Source organism: Cavia porcellus, unplaced genomic scaffold (assembly GCF_034190915.1).
Source record: "Cavia porcellus strain 051 isolate PalLab524CR breed Dunkin Hartley unplaced genomic scaffold, mCavPor4.1 scaffold_30, whole genome shotgun sequence".
Lineage (NCBI taxonomy): Eukaryota > Metazoa > Chordata > Mammalia > Rodentia > Caviidae > Cavia > Cavia porcellus.
Genome location: NW_026947513.1, coordinates 16,925,855 through 16,947,056, shown reverse-complemented (window position 1 = coordinate 16,947,056; position 21,202 = coordinate 16,925,855). Strand labels below are relative to the sequence as shown.

The 21,202-nt window shown below is 36.4% G+C and overlaps 1 protein-coding gene across 1 annotated transcript in view; it reads right to left on the bottom strand.

Annotated features, from left to right (window-relative positions):
* Positions 1-612: 612 nt before the first annotated feature.
* Dthd1 (death domain containing 1) overlaps positions 613-21,202 on the bottom strand; it is a 69,045-nt gene continuing 48,455 nt past the window's right edge. Inside the window, exons 9-10 of the mRNA XM_063240391.1 lie at positions 7,912-7,969; positions 613-1,505 (exon numbers count right to left, since the gene is read on the bottom strand). Coding sequence (XP_063096461.1) covers positions 1,183-1,505; positions 7,912-7,969 — 381 coding nt within the window. The 3' untranslated portion in view covers positions 613-1,182. The remainder of the gene's footprint in view (positions 1,506-7,911; positions 7,970-21,202) is intronic.

Below are 21,202 nucleotides of genomic sequence, written 5' to 3'. Positions count from 1 at the left end.
CCACTCCATTATTTACTTTTTTATTTTTATCCATTTAATTAAAGGGAAAAATATAGCAGGATATAATATAGTAACCCACTTTGACTTTCTATTATCTCGATTTGAAGCCCTGTATTACTCTCACCATCTTGTTTTTGACTGAGGTTCCTCTATTCTGTTAGGCTGGATAGTATCAGGTTCGAAAGTTTAGGCATCAGCTGAGAAGATAATGAGATTCATTATAACGCCCATTCTCATTGACTTTTATCTACTTTTGAAGACCTACAATATCTCCAATGTTTTGGTTTTGTCGGTTTTATTCTTTATGGTTTTGTTCAATTGTATTACAACTAATGATATAGGCAATTCTATTAGAAATAGCGGGAGGCATTATGGTAACCATTGTTGATCACCTTGTATTATTTTTTTATATTATCTATTATATCCACCCTTTTGACTTGACCGATTCTGTTCTGTTATGTCACATTTGGTTTTACTCTCTTCCAAAAAAGCAATAAGAACCGTGGGAGCAATGAAACCCAAAATGTGTAATAGTCACTGTACTAAAGAGAGGAAAAGAAAGTGCTCTAAACTATATAACTGCATGTATATTTAAATGTATAAGATAGAAAATGATATCACAGAGTTTTATTGGATCATTGAACAGAACAGTTTGCAGTATCATTGTTGGAATGTCCACTCTACAAGCTTTAATTTTGTGACTTGAACAATTATTTCTAAGATGGCAATATGTAATCCATTAACTAGTGATTTCCTACTGCGCATTTTTTCTTCTGTAAATCTGTATAACTTGTACCCCTTCACTGTTTTTTTTCTTTCTATTCTTTTCTCCTTAAATAAAAAAAAAAGAGAAAAAAAAAAAAAGAAGTGATTCTGTATACCATATCCTTACTTTGCACTTAGAAAGACTTGACTTCAAATGTAAATGGAGAAAACTGTATTGCAAATGCTATTGAGTCTGGCTGAACCCAAGGCAGTTACTGTTAACAGAACACATGTACTCAGCAGGGAAGAAGTGCTCTTCTACTTTTACTGTCTGATTACAGCTTCTTTTGTTTCAAATAACTATGAAATAGACTCACTTGAATCAGTATTACTTGGAAATGCTTGATACAAGTTGGCAGAAGCAATCTATGTAACCCATGAGCACTTCCTAGAGCAAAAGGAAGGGCAACCTAGCTTTCACTCCCCTGCCATATCTAACCACTGCCGGGGTTCAGTGAACACTTTATTTTCCCACTTGAACTTGAGCTGTTCTGCAAGGTCACTCCTTGCCATCTTGCGGAGATGACGAATGAGGAGACGAAGTTTGTCGGTGGAGGTTGGAAGTGATTTTTTCCAAAAGCAAAGAAGTTCATAGATCTGTTCTGTGAGATCATCAGGGTGCTTGAGTTTGATGAGCTGCGTGGTGCTGCGGCGCAGAGGGAGGGAGGAGGTAAGGGCCTCAGTGCCTTCTTCAGAAAGCTCCTCTGCCAGCCAGTGGAGCAAGTTATCCCAAAGGGCTTCTGCAGGGACATGGGGAACATCCAGGGTTAGAATCTCTGCTTGGGAGAAGCGTTGATCCACATCTCTGCATCAGAAATCTACCTGATCTCTCCTCTGCTCTGTTACAGAGACAGGGGACCACCAGGCAGACAATGAAAGCCTTTGGATTCAGCCACTGGTGGGGTCATCTTCTGAGGGCACCAACTATTGCAGAGGGTTAGAAATGCATCACCAATTTCAGGGAACCTAGAGAACTTGGTGAAATGTTTTTCAGACCCCCGCCCACTTAGTCTAATTGTGTAGGAGTAGAGAGAAACAAAAGCTGGCATTTTTAATGAGCTTCCAAAGGGTTAATGCTGGGGTCCCCAGCCACCCTTCAGCTAGCACTGTGTCAGAGGAAGTTTTGCAGGTTCAAAAAGATAGTTGCCTTTATTAGGACTGATGTAGCACACAAATTAGACCTGCTGCTAGGCAGTTCTCACATTCCTCACCCAGCCAGCCAAGGACACACAGGCATGTGCTTGCATGCACTCGCACATGCACACACACACACACACACGCACGCACACGCACACGCACACACACACACACACACACACACACACACACACGCAAAGAATCAGTACCCAAAGAACAATTCTGTGAAGGTGCTTTACATCAGCAATTCCTCTAGGCTCTGGACTGCTTCCGTTTGCAGGCATCCCTTCTGAATAAGTCCTCTCTGCTCATCATAGCCTTTCCCTTAGCCTGGGATTCTGTCTACCTCCTCTTTTCATCCTAACACCAGATTCAAGACATGACTAATAACCTATTGTTTTCTAAACTATGCTGCTTGCTGACAAAAGTTAAAGCCTGGTTGCTGATACCCACATGCTACTGATACCCACATGCTTCTACACACCATTCATGGGGTTTATCTCGTACTCTCATCACCAACGGGGTGGCCCCAGCTGACTTGATCTGATCTGAGTGCTGCTGGACACTCCAGATGAGTTGGGGTTCATTGTAATCTCATTGTGGTAGTAAAAGTACACCCACTAGTTCTATGACAGATCTGATCATACCCAAAGTAGGGGATAAAATATGCAGCACCATGGTTCCTGGAAATTTCCTCCTTCTCCATTAAAAACTCTGATGACAGTAGGGACACCACACCCCCTCACAACTCTGTCTTCCTATAGACCCAAACTCCAGACCTCCTCGGGAGAAAGTACCTGTAAAGTATGCACTCACTTGCTCCATTCAAACAAAATTTCCTGCAGCTTGTAAAGCTCTTTGGTTATTTGTGAGTAGTACTGAGTAGGAAAAGGGCCTGCAAATATGATAACTGCTTCCATGATGCTGTTGCTCATGGTGTACTGAGTCAATTCATCACTGTGATAAAAACCTCTAGCACTGTAGCCTGTCCCTCCTCATTTACCAACCCCGGAGGCATCACAGCCACTTTTTTTTACTACGTTTATCACTGCACCAGTTTCTCTGGTTTTGTGTGAACAAAACATTCCATGTCTCTCCACTGTTACTCAGTGACTCCTTCCCTCTATCAACTCACATAAATCCCGCGGTGATTTTATGTTGTAAAGCCACTTTACTGTGAAAAGTATTTAGGAAAAGAGGCTAATGCTACTTTATTTGCCTTCAGGTGAATACTGGATGATTGTTATTTAATGCATTTACTTTGAAATCCGTGCTGGATTGGCCGCCTTCTCTCTGCCATGTCATCTACTTCCTCCCATTGGCAGGCAGTTTTGTTAGCCACCGTATTGATAATCTTCCTCTTTAGCCCACGTGAATCCTTAATCTTGTCAACTCCAATGGCCTGTCTTGTGACTCCAAACTAAAAACTAAAAATTGACTCTGAGTCAATTCTTATGGCTTATCATCAGGCAGAATTATTACACCTCTATGACCTCAGCTTCTCAATATTATTGCTGAATTTTACTTGATAAATTTCCTTGGCTTCTGTTTCTTTGCTCCTTCTAATGTGCTCTTTGCTTGACCCTTAATAAAGTAATTCCTCAGCTACATTAAAATCATTCAATTATCTTGCAATATATCACCCATCTGTCCACCAGCACTGCTGCCAATGGTCAGTTATATACATCAAAAATGCTCTTAGGACCAATTTAAAGCACTTTATCCTCTATAGTTTTCACTGGTCCCAACTTGTCAACATCACCCTGTCGTTCTAATACTGTACTGAAGTGAAAATATGCTGGATGTGACCAATACACTCTACATAATATTATATCTTAGAGATCACTGGTAGTTTACACATCAATTGAAAAATCTTCTCTAAACTCAACTTAAACCTTCCATAGCAATGACTCAAAGCTTCAGTCCTACATTTAAGCCTCAGGCTCATTCTATTTCACTCAGCCAGGGTCTATTCTCTTATTTTACCAGGATCATTTCTCCTGAGTTCTCCCTGCCTCGTTGTCACTTCAAAAGTGATTTTCTCACAAAGTCTCCCCAGAGACTCCAGTGTTTTCTGGAATCTGTCCCCAAGGTTTTCCACTGAGTATTTTTTCCTCATTAATCTTTAATCTCTTCCTCATTGCAGAGTCCTTCCAAGCTTCTTAAGAGTACTCAAGTCTCTTCCTTCCCTGACTCTACTGCTATGCCAAGCTACTGTGCTGTCTCCCCTCATTTTAAATCTTAAACTCTTTTAATACCTAATATAAACATGAATCCTCAAGTTCTTCACTAGTAGCTCACAGCATGAGCCTTTGCTTTAAAGTTCTGTGCCCTCTTGTGAAAGTCATGCTGTTATTCCTGTCCTCCCAGAGACCTATCAGTTAGTACTTACACCAAATGAGTGGTAGCCTGTATGTTCTCCACCTTCCACGAAGCATTTCACTACCTTTTTAGATTCCACGTCCTCTCCTTGTTCCTCTCTTTCCTCACCTGTACTTCACTGACTCTCCGCCACTTGGTTGATGAATTACTGCCTCCTAACTCAGGCCTCATATTGCTGTTCTCTCCATTTGATGAACTCAATACCTCTTACTTCGTGAAACATCTCTTCCACGTCAAGTATCTCAGACCTACTATATCTTCATTTTTGTCTTTATTTCCCTAAATCTTAGTATAGTTTTTGCAGTTTTAATTTTCCCTTTATCTCTACCAAGGAATACTCTAGTTAATATAAACACCACATTACTGAAATTCAAATCACCACTTCTGGCCTTTCCTTCTCTTCATTTGATCTGCCTTCACTCTGCTCACTCTCTTCCTTAATGTCATCACTCATCTGAGTAAGCTGAAACAGTATTATTCACACTTCTGAAAACCCATCTTTTTTATATGGAAATCCTGTTTGCTATCCTCTATACTTAAGTTCTAATGGTCCCAATTCTAAACAATTCAAATATTTTTTCAACTTTCTAGTTTAACTTACTTAATCTTTCCTATGACATTTGGGAACTTAAATGTCCCTCAAAAGCCCTTATTTTGGAAATTTAGTCCCTAGACCGTGGAGCTACTTGGAGGTGGTGGATGGACCGTTTAGGGGTTGGTTCCCCTGGTAGTAAGTCAGATGGTTGAGGGAACGTCTTTGAAATGGACATGCAGACTCTGGCCACTTACTGTTTCTTTCTTCGTTTCTATGATACTATGAAAAGAGTGACGTCTGAAGTGAACTCCAGGAAACATGAGAATCTCCAAGGGAGACTCAATAAGAAACCAATTTTGATGTGAAAAAAAGGCAGGGAGAACTCAGGGAGCCATCTACTCCTACTATGATGTATCATGCTGCCAAAAACCCAAATGAACAGAAACAATCAACCATAAACTGAAAGCTCTAAAACTTTTAGACCAGAAAAGCCTTTCCTTTGTTTATGCTTGTTACCTTGGGTATTTTAGCACCATGATAGAAAGCCTTCTATGCTAAAGTCCTATGAATCTGTTTGCTGTAATATGCAGAATCTAGGTGCTACCTTGTATTCCTGCTGTTAGTTGTGACACAGTTTGGTCTCTTGCATACCTAGTGGAAGTTTGGGTCTAAACTGATCTTGTTAGTGTCTCATTAATAAATCTCATAAAAGGTATTTATGTTAAACTTCTTAATGTGACATTTATAGCTTTTAAAAGTTTCAGATAATTAAAATTTCTAACTGTATATACCATCATTTTTCTCTAACAGCTTTGACTTTCCTGTACATAAAGGAAAAATCGTTATACTTGTGTACTGTCTGATGATGATAATGGTAATGATTGTGCTTTTATTTGAATATTGAATTTTCTTTTTTTCTTTTTTATCAGTATCAGGGATCGAACTCATGACCACGCACTTGCAAGGCAGGTGCTTATGCCACTGAGCTAAATCCCCAGCCCCTGAATATTGAATTTTCAAAAGTTAATATTATTAACCTAAATTTACCAATCTCTCTCTTATATATTACCTTCTCTCTCTTTTAAAACAGTTTGCATTTTTCCTTAGAGTGTATATAATATTAAAATTTTTTTCCTGTGCTATTCATGATATAGTGCAGTACAACCCATGAATTTTCTGCATAAATCTCTAAGGGTAGCCACTGGTTAGGATAATATGACATTCATGGAAGTGCTAAATGGGAAGTCAGAACCTAATGAGATATTTCATTAGTAGCTATTGATATTACAAAATAATTTTTAAAGACCAAGAGAAAATAAAGCATCAAATTTTACCTTGAACTCTGTATCATTATTTTGTAACTGTATACCTATTTATGCACAACCTTACTAATTGTGCACAACCAAAATAAGGAGTAAATGTTTCCTTGTGGATTTATGCAAATGTGTACTTCTATTTCAAATCTATTGACCTGGAATGTTGGTTTGAACTGACCACATTTAAAGATTTACAACCTAACAGTGAACATTTCAGTATAAATTCAAGTTAGTTATTTTCCAATTCTAGAAAATTACTTGTTATCTGAGTAAAATAATACTTGATATTCCAAATTCAACACCAATTTAATTATATGCCTGTTTCAGATGCTATTTTGGTTTATATGTGTATGACTTTCAAGGAAACTTCATTTTAATGGACTGATAAACTTAACACTTAAGTGAAAAATCACTTTCTCCATTCCTTTCCACAAAAGGGTTCATACATACTTTTAGAATTTGGGTCTAAAATGTCCCCCAGGATTCTCATCTGTGTCAAGGGTGATTGGATCATGGAGGGACTACATTCATCAGTGGATTTATACACTGACAAATTTAGTAGCTAAATGCATTGTCTATAGGTAGGGCCTGATTGGATATAGGTCACAGGAACATGGCCTGAAAAGATGTATTCTTGCTCCCGGTTCTTCTCTCTCTACTTCCTGACTACTACAAGTGGAGCACTTTTTCTCCTCTGCAGTGTAGTCCTATACTGTTTTTGCCTAGGCGTCAGCTGACCAAGGATTAAAATTCTGAATCAAATAAGTTTAGCCTTTTAAATTGTGATGCTGGGTATTTTTTTCTAGCAACAAGAAAGTTACTAAGACAAATACATAGACTATAAAAGAGGAAAAAGGACCCAAGTCTTTCCTTGTAAATCAGCACCATTCATGGACTGCGGTGGTACAGAACAAGGCCTCACCAAGAAGCATGCCCTCCCTGTGAACCAGCACCATGCATGGGTCGCCACCAGTAGGGGAACAGCCAGACTCCAGGCCCTGCCAGAGCATGGGCTGGCAAACAATTCGGAATATCAAGTATTATTTTACTCAGATAACAAGTAATTTTCTAGAATTGGAAAATAACTAACTTGAATTTAGACTGAAATGTTCACTGCTTACCCCTCTGTAAGCAAGCAGCTGATCAGAGAAGCACAAGCTATGATGATAGCTGTTGAGGTAAAATGCAATTTAATGCTTGCGGTGTTTTGGTGTTTTACTGACCTTGCAGGTCTAGGGTCAGTGGTCTGATCATCTATTCAGAGGATAGGGGTACACAGTGTGGCATCTAGTGGGGATCTTCTTCTAAATGTGGTAGCTATTGGTAATTCCGTACTATTTTGTTTTGAAGTTCTGTATCATTTTCATTTGGGGGATTAGGTTTTGTTCTGCTGTTGTGCTTTGTTTTGTTTGATTTTGTTATATGCAATGGTATGTGCAGCTATTTCAAAAATAGCAAGATGCATTATGGTAGCCATCTTGGATTTATTATTGTCTTGTTTTGAAGTCCTTCATTGCATTCACTGTTTTGTTCTTATTGGTTCTATTTTGTTCTGCTCTGTTTGATTTCCACTATGTCTGAAGGTATATGTGGCTACATTGAAGACGAATCATTATGGTAAATATTGTTGATTTTGCATCGTTTGAAAGCCTTGTATCACTTACACTGGTTCATTTTGATTGGTTTTATTCTATTTTCCTTTTAAATAGATCCTCTTTAAAATAAAAAAAGAGGGGGAAATGGTACTAAAATGAAGACAGAGCTAGTACTCCTTACCGATGGGATCTGTAGAAATTCTTTTGGTACTCTGTGGACGGTTGATCAATTTTTCATGCTGTGGAAGGTAAGGGACACAAAATAAGAAGAAGAAATTATTCATTGGTGAGCATTCTGCAACACAATATTCAAAATGAGCCTAATGCCTCTTTGGAAGAATCACAGCATTGACTACCTTGCAAAATTAAATCTTGAGTTTATATCTGTTAGGAAGGCAAAGAATCATAATCAAATTTTTAAACACATTTTAGTTTAAAAAGATACACTTAAGTATTATGAAGTTCACATAAATGCTGAACAAACACCTTTTAATTAAAATGTAAAATTATTTAAGACAATTAATACAGAGTAAGCTATCTCTATACCACCAATGTGGTGCTTTGTAAAGTCCCCTGTGGATCACTTTTGGTGTTTTAACAGTTGACACAAGGGTTAGCACTCATAGGTACTGGAATAATAAATGAAAGCGTGATATGTACACAGCATGCTAGAAAAAGAAGTTGTTGAACATATATTATCCTGAAACCAATATTTTATCAAGAAGTAATCACATACATCATTACTTTTCTACATCATCTGCTGGACAGTGTTCTCAGTTAATGTAAGATAGTGCAAAGAGCATAGGAGATAAGATAAAAACATCTGGGTTTGGATACCAATTCGGTGGTTGAGTAGAAGTGTAACTGAGGAGACTTTATCTCCTTAATCTCTAAAATACATTCATCCAACATTACATCACAAAAATATGTACATGGATGTTGATAGAAAATTTATTTGCAATAGCCAAAACTAAAAACAAATAAAATGTTCTCCAAAAGGTGAATGGGAAACTACGGGATACTCCTCAGTATTAAGGACAAATTACTGATACATGTAATCACTCCTATCCTTAAGTTTCAGTGACTGCAGGGCATTATACTGAGTATGAATTCTAGTCTCAAAAGTTTACACATTCTGATTTCATTTATATCACATTCTTGAAATTATAGAATATTAAAGATGTAGAACAGATAGTGGTTAGAGACTTTTTATGACTATGAAAATATAGCACAAAGTAGAGCTTTGTGGCAGTAAATAAGTATGTGTCTCAAAATTAGTGGTGGAAACAATTATACACACATGAAAAATGTCACAGAACTACATTGTATCAATGTTAACTGTATAACTCATTAACTTTCATATTCTGCTACAATTACATAAGATGTAACTACTGAGGAAGCCTAATTAAAGAATACATAATTTTACTATCTTTTGCAACTTCCTGTAAATCTATAATTATCCTGGATATTGAACCAGGACTTTATGCAATCTAAACGTGCATTTTACCCTGAGAAATCTAAAATATTTTAGAAGCCTACTTCCCGACAAGGGTATAAGTATAATTAAAGTCCTATACTTTAATGCATAACACACTGGTTCCTACTAAGCACAGTATTCAAGTTAATTAAATCTGAATGACATGTTTTGTAGGCATTCTTTTCATAGACATTGAATAAACATGGAAACATAAACTGTCCACTACGAGGTTTGATGAGAAGGAATTGAGAAAGCGTAAACCTTGAGATTTAGGTGGAGATACTTAAACCTTGCAAAAGTAAATACATTTTTGAGCCATATGCTATGTATTAGATCCCCTTGAATACTGAGAGATAAGTACCAGTTTAAGTATTGTAGAAAGAACTATGATTTCCATCAAAGGGCATACAACACAAGCTGAACCTGTGACAAATACATACATCAGATTTTTCTCTTTTCTTTATGTCATTTTTTCTCCATGGTCATATTTCTTCACAGGTGTTTTGTAGTTTCTTGCTATACAGAGAGTGGTACCACTGCTTAAATATAGGGTTTTTTCTATACCCATGAAAATTCAGGTCAAGTACTTCGCCTAACAAAACCAGTGAAGCAGTGGTTGCATTACACAGGTTTGGTTGGACTTCTGGACTCTATGCTGATCTCCTCATGACGCTCTCTTCAGGAATTTTTCAATGCCATCTTCTCTCTTTCTTTCCTTATTTCCTTTCCTTGCATTATTTTTGTCTACGCACACTTTTTGTCTGTGTACTATCTTTGCCTTGCACATTACCTGTTGTAGCGCAGAGTCGGCCCCGAGGCAAACAGGAAGCATCTGATTGTCCTCACAGTTTCCTCTGCCACAAGCGTCTTGCAAGTCCTCATACAGCTCCCCGCATGACTTCCTTAGCAGAACCAGCTCTAATGTGTTCCTGCTTTCTCTCTCCCCTTCTATTAAGATGTTATTCCACTTTTATTTGCTAAAGGGAGTTTGCTATTCTCAAATAACCTATTTTTATGTTACTATTTTATGTTTAAAGTTGCTATATATAATTTTTACAATGCTACATTTAACTTTAGAATGACTGATGAAAAAACTGAAAAAATCCCTCTAAATCTGTCTGTAAACTGTCTCCTCAATTCAGAAGTTTTTCCTTACGTAGCAGTTTGTCCCTCACTGTAAGTTTCTCAAGGACATAGGTATAAAAGGATAAGGAATTGAGATATCTATAGGGGTTGCCAAGCACAGTACAGGCCTCATCTACTTGGAAGTTATTTTAAAAAATGAAACCAAACGCAGACCTTGGCTTAGTGCAATTGTTTTGCATGGTTTATGTGTTCTTATTAGTCTGGTTTTCAATGTGTGTAAACATTGGGGATGGACAAAGAGGCAAAAGAAAGGAATTGAAATGTGTTACGTATATGTTCCAGTCCCCTACAGTGAATGTAATCATCATGAACTGTGCACATGTACTAATAAAAGGAAAAAAGAATAATAAAATAAACCCTAAAAACAAAAGCAGACTCTTACACTTGAAAAGGGCGTAAATGTCGTAAGACTTACTTAGGATTTGCGTAATTACTAACTATTCTTTCCGTGCTACCTCAATGTGATCCTCTTGCTGAATTCTAATATGTGGCAGTTTGATCTGCCATTGTAGTACTGAGTGGTATTTCCTGTAAAATTTCTAAAATGTCCCATCTCGTCCTCTTGTTTTAGGTCTTTTCACCTCCTACGCTCAGACCAGATCTGCCTTGACCTTTACTGCTTACGTTAATCTCTCTGAGGACAAATGTGTTTTCTTTCCAATAGTGGAGGTTGCATAGTGCATGCAAAGCTGTAACAATGTTTAATTTACATGATAATATCTTTTCTTAATTTAAATGGCGTACCCTTTCCAATTCAGTCATATTTTCAAAGCATTGGTTAAATTCTACATTTTTTTACAACTACATAAATGACATTTTTAAGTTGGAGCCTAAGTATTATCAAACAACTTATCTAATAATTTAATTGTATTGTTATTAACGCCATTTATACATGCTTATTTTCCATCCCCGGTTAGGCTTTTAGCAATTTATGTGAGCTTTCCTATTGCTTAACATCAGGACTTACATTTGCTACGTGCCGACACACACCACACACTTAGGAATACATACGAGTCATGGAGATCCCACACAGACAATCACAAGGATTGCTGTCACCATATTTTTAAGGTCAGTAATCTCAGCTACATACCAGGGTTGCTAAGCAACATTATTATGTATTTATAAAAATTCTTCCACATTTCAAATTTGACCAGACTTTAACTTCTGCTAGACTTTTATTTCACTCCTATTTATCACTCTCTCGGCAAGGAATTTTATCTCCTTCTCACTGAGAAAGAAGAAGCAACCTTTCTCAATTCTCGATTCCTGACAATGAATCTTGAGGAAAATGTAAAAAAAAGAGAGAGAGAGAGAGAAAGTCACACTCTTAGTAGGTCTCAGATAAGGCGTAGTGTATGTCCTAACGGCTTCTGCCAGTCTCACATGTGTGCTCCTGAGGCACCACATGGCCCACGTGTTGACACGTATCCCTTGCACAGGTGGGTACGGTGGCTTTGCCATCACCACCTTCTGGGTCCTGCCAAAGGTGACTCTACTCCCATCACTCTCCATGCAGTATTCAGCTCCTTGTTTTAGTTACTTTTCTCTTATTGCCAAGACAAAACACTTGATGCCAAAATGAAGGAAAAGGTTTATCTTAGGTTTTGGAGGCTTCAGTCCATACTCAGCTGGCTCCCAGGCAGGGTGGTGTGGCTAAGGAGGACTCTTCATGGGGGCCACAACCGATAAGAGCAAATGGGCAAAAAAGGGAAAAGCATGCCTTCTTCTTTCCCTTGTATTTTTTGATGGCTACTAGTCCCTGGGTGGGTGCAGCACTCACACTGCCAACCCCGGGATACACAATGAACCAGTCACAAACACTGGACTGGATCACCTTTGAAAGGGCCACCACCCATGACCACAGGAGGCTTTGAGGGGACATTTAAACACAAACCATAACACTGCTTCTCTCTCAAGATGTGCAATTCTTGATCAGTGCCCTTCTATGTTCTCCTAATATGTCAGTTGCATGGCAAAGTGTGATAAAGTGCAAGAAATGGCACCTCACCCCTTACCTTACATGACATTAGTGTAGTACTGACTGTGCTATGATTTGCCAAGTTTACTCAATGAAATAGATTTTTTCATTTAAAAAAAAAAATCTAAAACCCTTTCCTTTAGGATCTAATCTGACAAACAGAGTAAACTGGGAAATGGATTTCACTAATAGTCCTACTGTAAACATTTGCTGACATCTGTGCTGATATCAATATGTAACATATAATGCATTCAGAATATTATTTAATAGAGAAGTCTTAATATATCATGTTATATTGATATTACATGCAATATTTATATATTTATATAATACATATTTAACTTAACATTCACTATATACTCATATTTAGTAAATCTATGTACTAAATATATTTTAAAACCATTTTTATCAAATAATACCACACATGTAACCCTTGTAAATAGAATTCTGTCAAATATATTTCACATACTCTTATATTTCTGAGGTGTAGTTTAATTTTCATCCCAGATTGCATGTTAGCTCCTATACAATGACCTTCTAGGCTGGTTATTTCTCTAAACATCTGTTAGGTAAATATAAAATTTTCAGAACTGAAACTACTTCAGTGTTACTTAAGAAACACTTTCTTCTTTGTTATTTTTTCTGCCCTTTTCACAAACATACATACACAGCACACAAATAATGTGAAAAATAAGAATATATTTCCTTTTTTTGTATTGCTGAGGAGAATATCAAGCTGAAGAAAACATGGAGCTAGATCTTTTGCCAACAGGAAGGGGTCCAGGAGACCAAGTGCACGGGGAGGATAGGAAGAAAAGGGTAAGTAAAAAGATTTAAGATGTGCCACGTTCACATAACTAATGCCCACAGTGAATGCAAACATTGTACGTTTCATTATGTCTTTACATGAGCTAAAAATAATGATGACGATAATGATGTCATTGGGGAAAGGGATCGAGAGACAGAAGAAGGGAGGCGGGTGGGGAGGAGAAGACTAATAAAAAAGGATCAAGGTGTGTCATATTCATGCATCTATTCCCAAAGATGAATGTAAACTTCATGTATTGCAAACATGTGTGGACAAAATAAAATTTTCTTCAGAAAGATTGGTTCAGTTTCTTTGCTGAGATCATAAATGAGGAGCAAGGTGGGGAAGCCAGGTGTGATTAAGCCCAAAGCTGCTGCTTTCCATGCCTCCATGCTACTTGACACATGAGCTCTCTGATCACATCGAGTTTAAACCATGCTCTGTGAACTGCTGGTTCCTCAGTTAATGTATGCCTTAGTTCCCTAACCTCAAAAGTCATTATCATTATTCACGTATTTCCTAGGCTTGCTGTGTGCTTTAAATGAAAGAAAATGGGTGGCCCATTACCCAATTCAGCACTGTGCACCACATGTTTATGGTGCTCCCGTGTTTATGGTGGAGCTGGGCTCTTCACACCTACTGTGGTTCCAGCAAGTAAAAGCACAGCACATTCAGCCACATTCAATACATAATACTTGACAATGGTAACAATTTTATTGCTTTATATACAGTACTATGTAGCACTTTTTATTTTAAAGAGCCCCATACTACCTGTGCATATTTACAGGACAACATAAGATTTGAGTGACATTTTTATATAATGTGAAATGATCAGATCAAGGTGAAAAGCATTTTCATCTGTAATACTTATCATTTCTATGGATTGGGAACCTTCTAGAACTTTTATCTGTTGTGGAATACTAATGAATTGTTGTGGGATACAGTTTGTTACCTTAAAAAGTAGGGTATATAAGATTAGAACTAATTCCTCCTGTTATACTCTAGCACCCACTAAAAAGATGAGAGTACAGAGGGAGGTTAATAACATACTCTCAGTGAAATAAGATGAAACAACACTTGGCCCAGATTGTGCTCTCAGTAAAAGTCACCTAATTATTTTATCACTCAAGGTTTGATAGATTTAAAGCATCATTTTTGCATGCAGGGAGGATTTCTGCAATCCTAAATTTTCAGTTTGTTTAAGATTGTCCAAATATCCACCTATGACTAAAGTTAATCTTGTAAGTGTAGCCTTGTGCAGAGGAAGACAGAATCTGAATGAACTGTGGCAGATCAGCATGATAGCTACTGTAGCACCTTCTCCTGAGGTCTCAAACTCTCCTGCAGTCCTGGACTCAGCCAATGCTGCCCATCTAGTCTCTAACAGTGCTTTGACCTGGGAAAAAGCTCAAATGTTTCAATTTCGCTAAGACTCATCCTCTTGTACCGGGCTTTCAGGGAGCTTAGGATGGCACTGGCATTCAACTAAGGTAATGTCACTCTAAAAACACGTGGGTGAAAAGAGTGAAAAGCAGTGCGGTAGAAATAAGTGCCATTGTGCATTGGCTTTAGGCTGCTTTGCTTGGTGACATCATGTCATCACCACTGCACCTCCCCAGCCTAAATGAATGAGCAGAGATTGCCGTGGAGAACCCACCCAGGACGAGGGAGTGAGATTCTTCCAGGGCTCAACGCCATAACCAGCAAAATCTAATACAACAGTTAGAACAAGAGAAAGTCAGGAAAATTATCTTCTCACTGTTTTATGCATTATTTGAGGTGCTAAGTGGAAACAATGAAATAAAATGATATTTTTGACTGCTAAAACAATATGCTATTATAAATTGTACCTTGGGTGGTCACAACTTCAAAAGCACCAAAGCAATAACATCATCATTTGGCAGACATAGAATTAACAAATGGTGAAAACTGTCTTTTTAATTTTCACTGCCATCCAGTTCTTGGGCTCTCCACTGCACAGCTAGTTAGTGTGTTGGATAATATTTATTTTGCAAAAAGTCCTCCTTAATTAATATTTGCCTTCTGCTTAATTTGACTGCATTTATTAAATCGTATTTGTAAACTGTATCCTCGGTTTTATAATATATGTTTCAAATAAATTATACTAGGTACTTTCTGATACTATATTTTTAGCACAAATGCTACACAGTATGATAACTAAACAGTATGATAACTAAACAATAGCTTTCTACAATTACCATCACTGGGGCTGGGTAGCTCAGCAGCATAAGCGCCTGCCTTGTAAGTGTGTGGTCGTGAGTTCGATCTCTGATATCGATAAAAAAAAAAAAAGAACCACCATCACTAACAAAAAAACTCAACATGCAGTTATATTTAATTTTAGCATTTACCTTAAAGTGCTGATACATGAAGAGATTTTCGTGTCATTTATGTCATCACAAGTTATAATACAGTCCTACCCTTCATACTTACCAGATTTTTTTTCTGGTAAATAGATAATATATTATGTAATAAAAAGACATACAAGTCAAAATGAGTATCCATAGACTGAGAAATATATATAATTAGTGTCTTCTGTATATTTTTAGCAAGAATTTTTGCTCGATGTTTGTAAGTTGTCATAAATAATTCCTGGTTTTCACTGATTTCTTTACTTATTTTGCATAAAGTCCTCCTTAACTAATAGTTGCCTTCTGCTTAACTTGACTGCATTTATTAAATCATATTTGTAAACTGTACCCTGTTTTATAATATATGGTTCAAATAAAATTCTTAATAGTTTTTGTTATAAGAAATTGATAGAGTATTGATCAGTGAAGGAATCTGGTCTAAAAAATTAATGCTAGCACAAGTTATCCAGTAGTTGTGGGTTCAACTGCCTGACTACACTATTTCATGCCAAAGTCAAGACAATCCGTAAATATAGTATTATCCTCATTTCACTGATCTAACATCTCCAAGATGACATAGCTAGGATACGAAAAAAAATTGTCATAAAATTCAGGTCTGTTTAAAGTCTCAATAAATAATATTGACTCTAGATAGTAATATCAGCTACTGTTGCTATTAATTACCATTTACCAAGACTTACTCTAAAAATTTAACTTATACAAGCATACTCATAACATGACATAGCCAGGGATAGAGATGAAGCTCTCTGTAGAGTGTTGATCTAGCAGGTATCTGACCGTAGGTCCAGTTTTCCTTTTCATATAAAAAGACTTGTATATATAATATACTTTGATTCAGCCACGTGGCTCAGTACAACATTTTTGTTATGCTTATTTCACAAATGAGAAAAGAGACTTACAGATAAAATCATTTGATCTAAAATGTGCACGTTAAATGACAGAACATTTCAGTTAGTGTCTATAAGAGTCCAGATCCTGTAATTATAACTAAGTTAAAATTTGAATGAAAAATTAAGGCTACCATGTATAATTTTCCATTCAGCCATGCCAGTACTTCCTGCACTATGCTCACATATTTGCATATTTCGATTTTACTTCTCTGAATTTGAATGGAGATAAAGAGTTCAGCTCCTGCTTATTAAACTTACAATCTTGAACAAAGCATTATCCTCATTCTTTAGTTTCTTCACTTAAGAAATGAATATAACATTAGGGTTATCAATATAAGGCACTGAGTTACATCAGGGGACTTGGAATAGGACATTATACTTAATAAGTTAAAAATGTTTCCAGTTAGGACTAATATTTTTCACAATATTCAAGTATTTTTTACTTACATTAATGCAGTTTTTAGAGAATTCTTTACACATGGAAATAATTTCACTTTTGTAAACACACACACAAAAAAAAAATACTTTAAAAATAAGTGTAATTAAAACAAACCAATGTTTTTAAATTCTGTTGCCAGCCAAGAATTCTAAACTTGGAACAGTTCTCTTTCATATAAGGAGTTTTGCAGTTGTTAAAAAGAGTGAAACTGATTCAGAAGATCACAGATAGGATTAAAAAGAGAACAAATGTCTCATTATGTGAGTCTATTTTTATGTGTACTATCCTAAAGAAATAAATAAAACAACTCAGTTTCAGAATTTAGGGACAAATCATTGTAATGAAGTACTAGCTTTTATTTGGTGGGAATTAAATCTTACAGTTTAATTATGTATGGAAAATATTTTCATCATTTGGAACTATAGAGCTAATCTTTTAAGGGGATATGGATAACCAGTCACCAACAAAAAAGCAAGAAACATGGATTCTAAAGAAGGTAATCTTGGAGCTGTCCTGTTAAAGGAATGGATATCTTTTGTGCTCTGAAAATTAACTGGGACTTGAAATCATTACATTACTAAAACAGAAGAAATTAGGCTGTTTAGAAGCTCAAATAAACATGATTGAGAAAGGCTGCTTCAGATTCTGGTGTTAAGAATGCCCAAATCAACAACGAAACCACCGCCCAAGAATCAATTCTAGTATCTAATTTCAACAAAAGCTAGAACCGGCCTTCCCAAGTAGCTCTTTGTAAGACTGAGATTTTCAAAACACTCTGAAATGTAAAACTATAAGGCAAAAATGTCACACTAGTAAAAATAGCAGGCATAACAATAAGCAAGGATCTGGTTTAGTCAAAAAAAGAGGAGATAGTAAAGCATAAAAGAAGAATGACTTTGCAGTCTGCCTCTGCCCTGTGATGCTGTACAAGTTGAGGCAAGCCATCTAACCTTTCATCCTGAACTTCTAACTGAGAAACAAAAATAATAGTCTCTACCCCTGCAGTATGCATGAAAGTGGATTGGAAAAACATCTATAAAGGACATGGCTTACATGGAGAACTCAACAGAGAGTGGCAAAGACCTGGAAACCATTACAATGATCTTATTTTATTAGGACCCCTGTTCTGAAAAAATCCTCTGAGGAAAACTATTGAAGCAGTAGGTGAATATAGAACATAGGCTGGCAGTAAATGCTAAAAAGTACTCCACTGATTTGCAGGGAGGTAGACCTATTATAGAACATTTTGAGGGGATGGTTGGTTTGCGTGTCCTCACCACTTATAAATATATTCTGAGTTATTGAGACAGTAACTATTATAAAAATAATATATAAAAATAATACAATTATCTATATTTTGATTTACAATACTCTGTATTACAATTATCTATATTTTGATTACAATACAAAAAGAAATAATACTATGAAATGAAATAAGCATGGCAGAAACGTGGTCCATATAGGTCCCTTTCATATTTTCCCTATTTTTGTGTATATATAAATATTTTTATACAAATACTTGCACAAAGACAGACCCATTTTCAAATAAGTCTATTAAAAGACACCAGCCTCAACCATTCTTGCTGCTGTTGTCACTATGAACACTTTCATAACTGTACTGTCAGTATGGAACTTCCTAAAGGCCTGCGCAGAAATGTTTGATCCTCACAATGAAAGGAAGTACTTCTCCATAGAGTATTATGGAAACCAGCATAAATCCACAGAGCCATAGAGCACAAAATAAAGACAGAATCCAGACCAAGAAGAGCTGACCTAGAGTGGTCTCCAATTGTAAATACATCTAGCAGTTGGGTTTGGGGATGAAGACAAGTGGCTACCAATCATGGAAGAAATGTAGATTCCTGTCTTAGTTTTGCTCATCTCTTCCCTTATTTTAAGCCCATTCACATGTCTATACAACAAACTTTTCATTTGGTTTTCAGTGTTTTTAATGTTTAAACTTCTGTTCTCTTTAGAAAAATAACTATTTTTAAGCCTTCAATCTGAGTATGGTTTTGCTAAGAGACAGAGATTTACACATTTCTGAGCCCTTGATGAGTTCATTCACAAAAGTAAACAGCTTTAGGATCTTGGAGCAAGATAAATCAATTCAGGAAAACCCAAAGAGTCTAAGAAATGGGGACAGGGGAAAAGGTGCACTTTGTCACTGCTGCAAACAAAAATTAAGCAAGATTCTGCATGTATCACAAAACGGGAAATATATGTGAAGGTAACCAAGAAAAGTTATCAGAATTATCCAGGAATAGAGAATCTCATTCCTACATGAATGTCTTTGTTTTCACTTTTTGTCTACCAAGTAGGCAAAGCAGTAGATTCAAATGAGTTATGAAAAGGACTAACTGCAGCATAGATAAAACATTTCAAATGTGCAAAGGACTCACAAATGTTAGCTATTTTCATACAATTGAATTTTCTGGCATTCCAAGTAATTCTGGCAGAAGCTCATGTCTCTGACCCATCAATGCAGCAATGTAGAAGGTGTTAATTAATTTTTGAAGTACTTTAACAAATCACAGAGAGGCACAATACTGTTAGGACTTATATTACCTTTGACTTCTCTTTAATGTTTCTAGGCTATACTTCCTACAAGTTTTGTCAATCCTGAAGATTTTTCAAGGTGTCTAGTGATCTCTAATCATATTCTTTCTAGATTGTTCTAAAATTCAGGCTGTCTGCCATATGGAAAGTGACCAAGAGCAGAATAAAGGATTAATGATGCCCTTCAAGGAAAAAAGTACAATTTATTAGGGCAATGTTAAAAGGACTAGTGACAAAATAAAAATATAAACGCTTCTAAAGAAGTCAAAAAATGACAACATTATATCATAAGATAAAAACTCAGACCAGTAACCCAGAAAGCCCATCTATAACTTCCTGTATCCTCCAATGCACTTCCTCCTCACAGCCCCACCCATGTCACTCTGTCAAGTCCTATTGATTCTAGATCCCTGCTGTCCCACTGTCATCTGCTCCTTAATACCAAGATCATACTATCACCATCATACTATCACCATCATTTCTGTGATCTATTTAACTTTTCAATTACTTTTAACTCTTTAATTTACCTAATTTGCCTCTCTTTCTAGTATATTTTAGAGGCTATCATAGTGACAGTGTCAACAAAATCTGATTTTATTGCTCTCCTGATTAAAATTTTCCCATTATTTATGAGTTAAAACATAAGCTTACTTATAAACTAGAAACTTTCTTCTCCTTCCTCAATTATTGTCATAACTATCCCAAGAATACCAGTAGATGAATGATTTATTTACTTCTGTGCTTAGAGACTCTGATTAAAATTTTTGATATATGATCATTATGTCACCAAATTAATCACATTTTTTATGAATTTTGATAGAATCCCCACTTAAAACTACTACAGCTATTTGATTGATCAAAACAAGACTTTCAAAGTCTTCTACAATCTTTCCCCAAATCATCCCAATATGACTTTTTCCAAATGTTCCACTCAAGCTAGGCAGACAGATTCATTACCCTTTCTTGAAGCATTCATAATGCTTTTCCACTATGAAGTTCACCATCCCTCTCTTATGCAAATCATTGTCTCTTCCTCTCCTGATCCCAAATACTACCTACATCTACCTTGCTCTGCAAAGCATCCCCAGGTCACAGAATCCCACAGGAATCACTCCCTTTTCTGAAAAACTCAGCTTCTACCATTTGACCATTCACTGGCAATTAGTCATTAGATCCTGTCTTTTGATAAAGCTGCACTGTTGTATGTGATTATTGTTTATCTCTTCCATTGTTTTATGAGTTTAAAATGTTTATGCTTTATTTCCTGAACTGGATGTAATTTCCTTAAAAGCTAAAACTTTGACCTATATTTTTAGGCACTCCAAAATTCATATTAAACATGCATACAGCCATACATATTAGACAATTAATGTTCACTACTTGACACATTGACTGTTAGATCTATAGAAAGAATAAGAATAGTTGGAGTTCATAAAATGGAAATTTTGGTTTTAAAGTATTATTATTTGTTAAATGTTACAATTTAAGGATATAGATGTGAACATATCTACTTTTTCAGACGTTAATTTTTTTTTAGACAGGCAAGAATATCTGTAATTCTTTTGCAGAAGAACCATTGAAAGCCATTTGACAACACAGTGCTGGCTTCCTGGTTTATTTGTTTCACTCTCTACACAGAGAAAACTTCCCTTAGATGGTCAGAAGTTAAAGGAGGAGAAGTTAGAGGAAAAAAGAAATGGAGGGAGAGAAAAAGGAAAACAGAGAGGGAGAGAGGAGGAAAATGAAAGGGAAGAGGAAAAATAAAGAGAAAAGGGAGAGAGA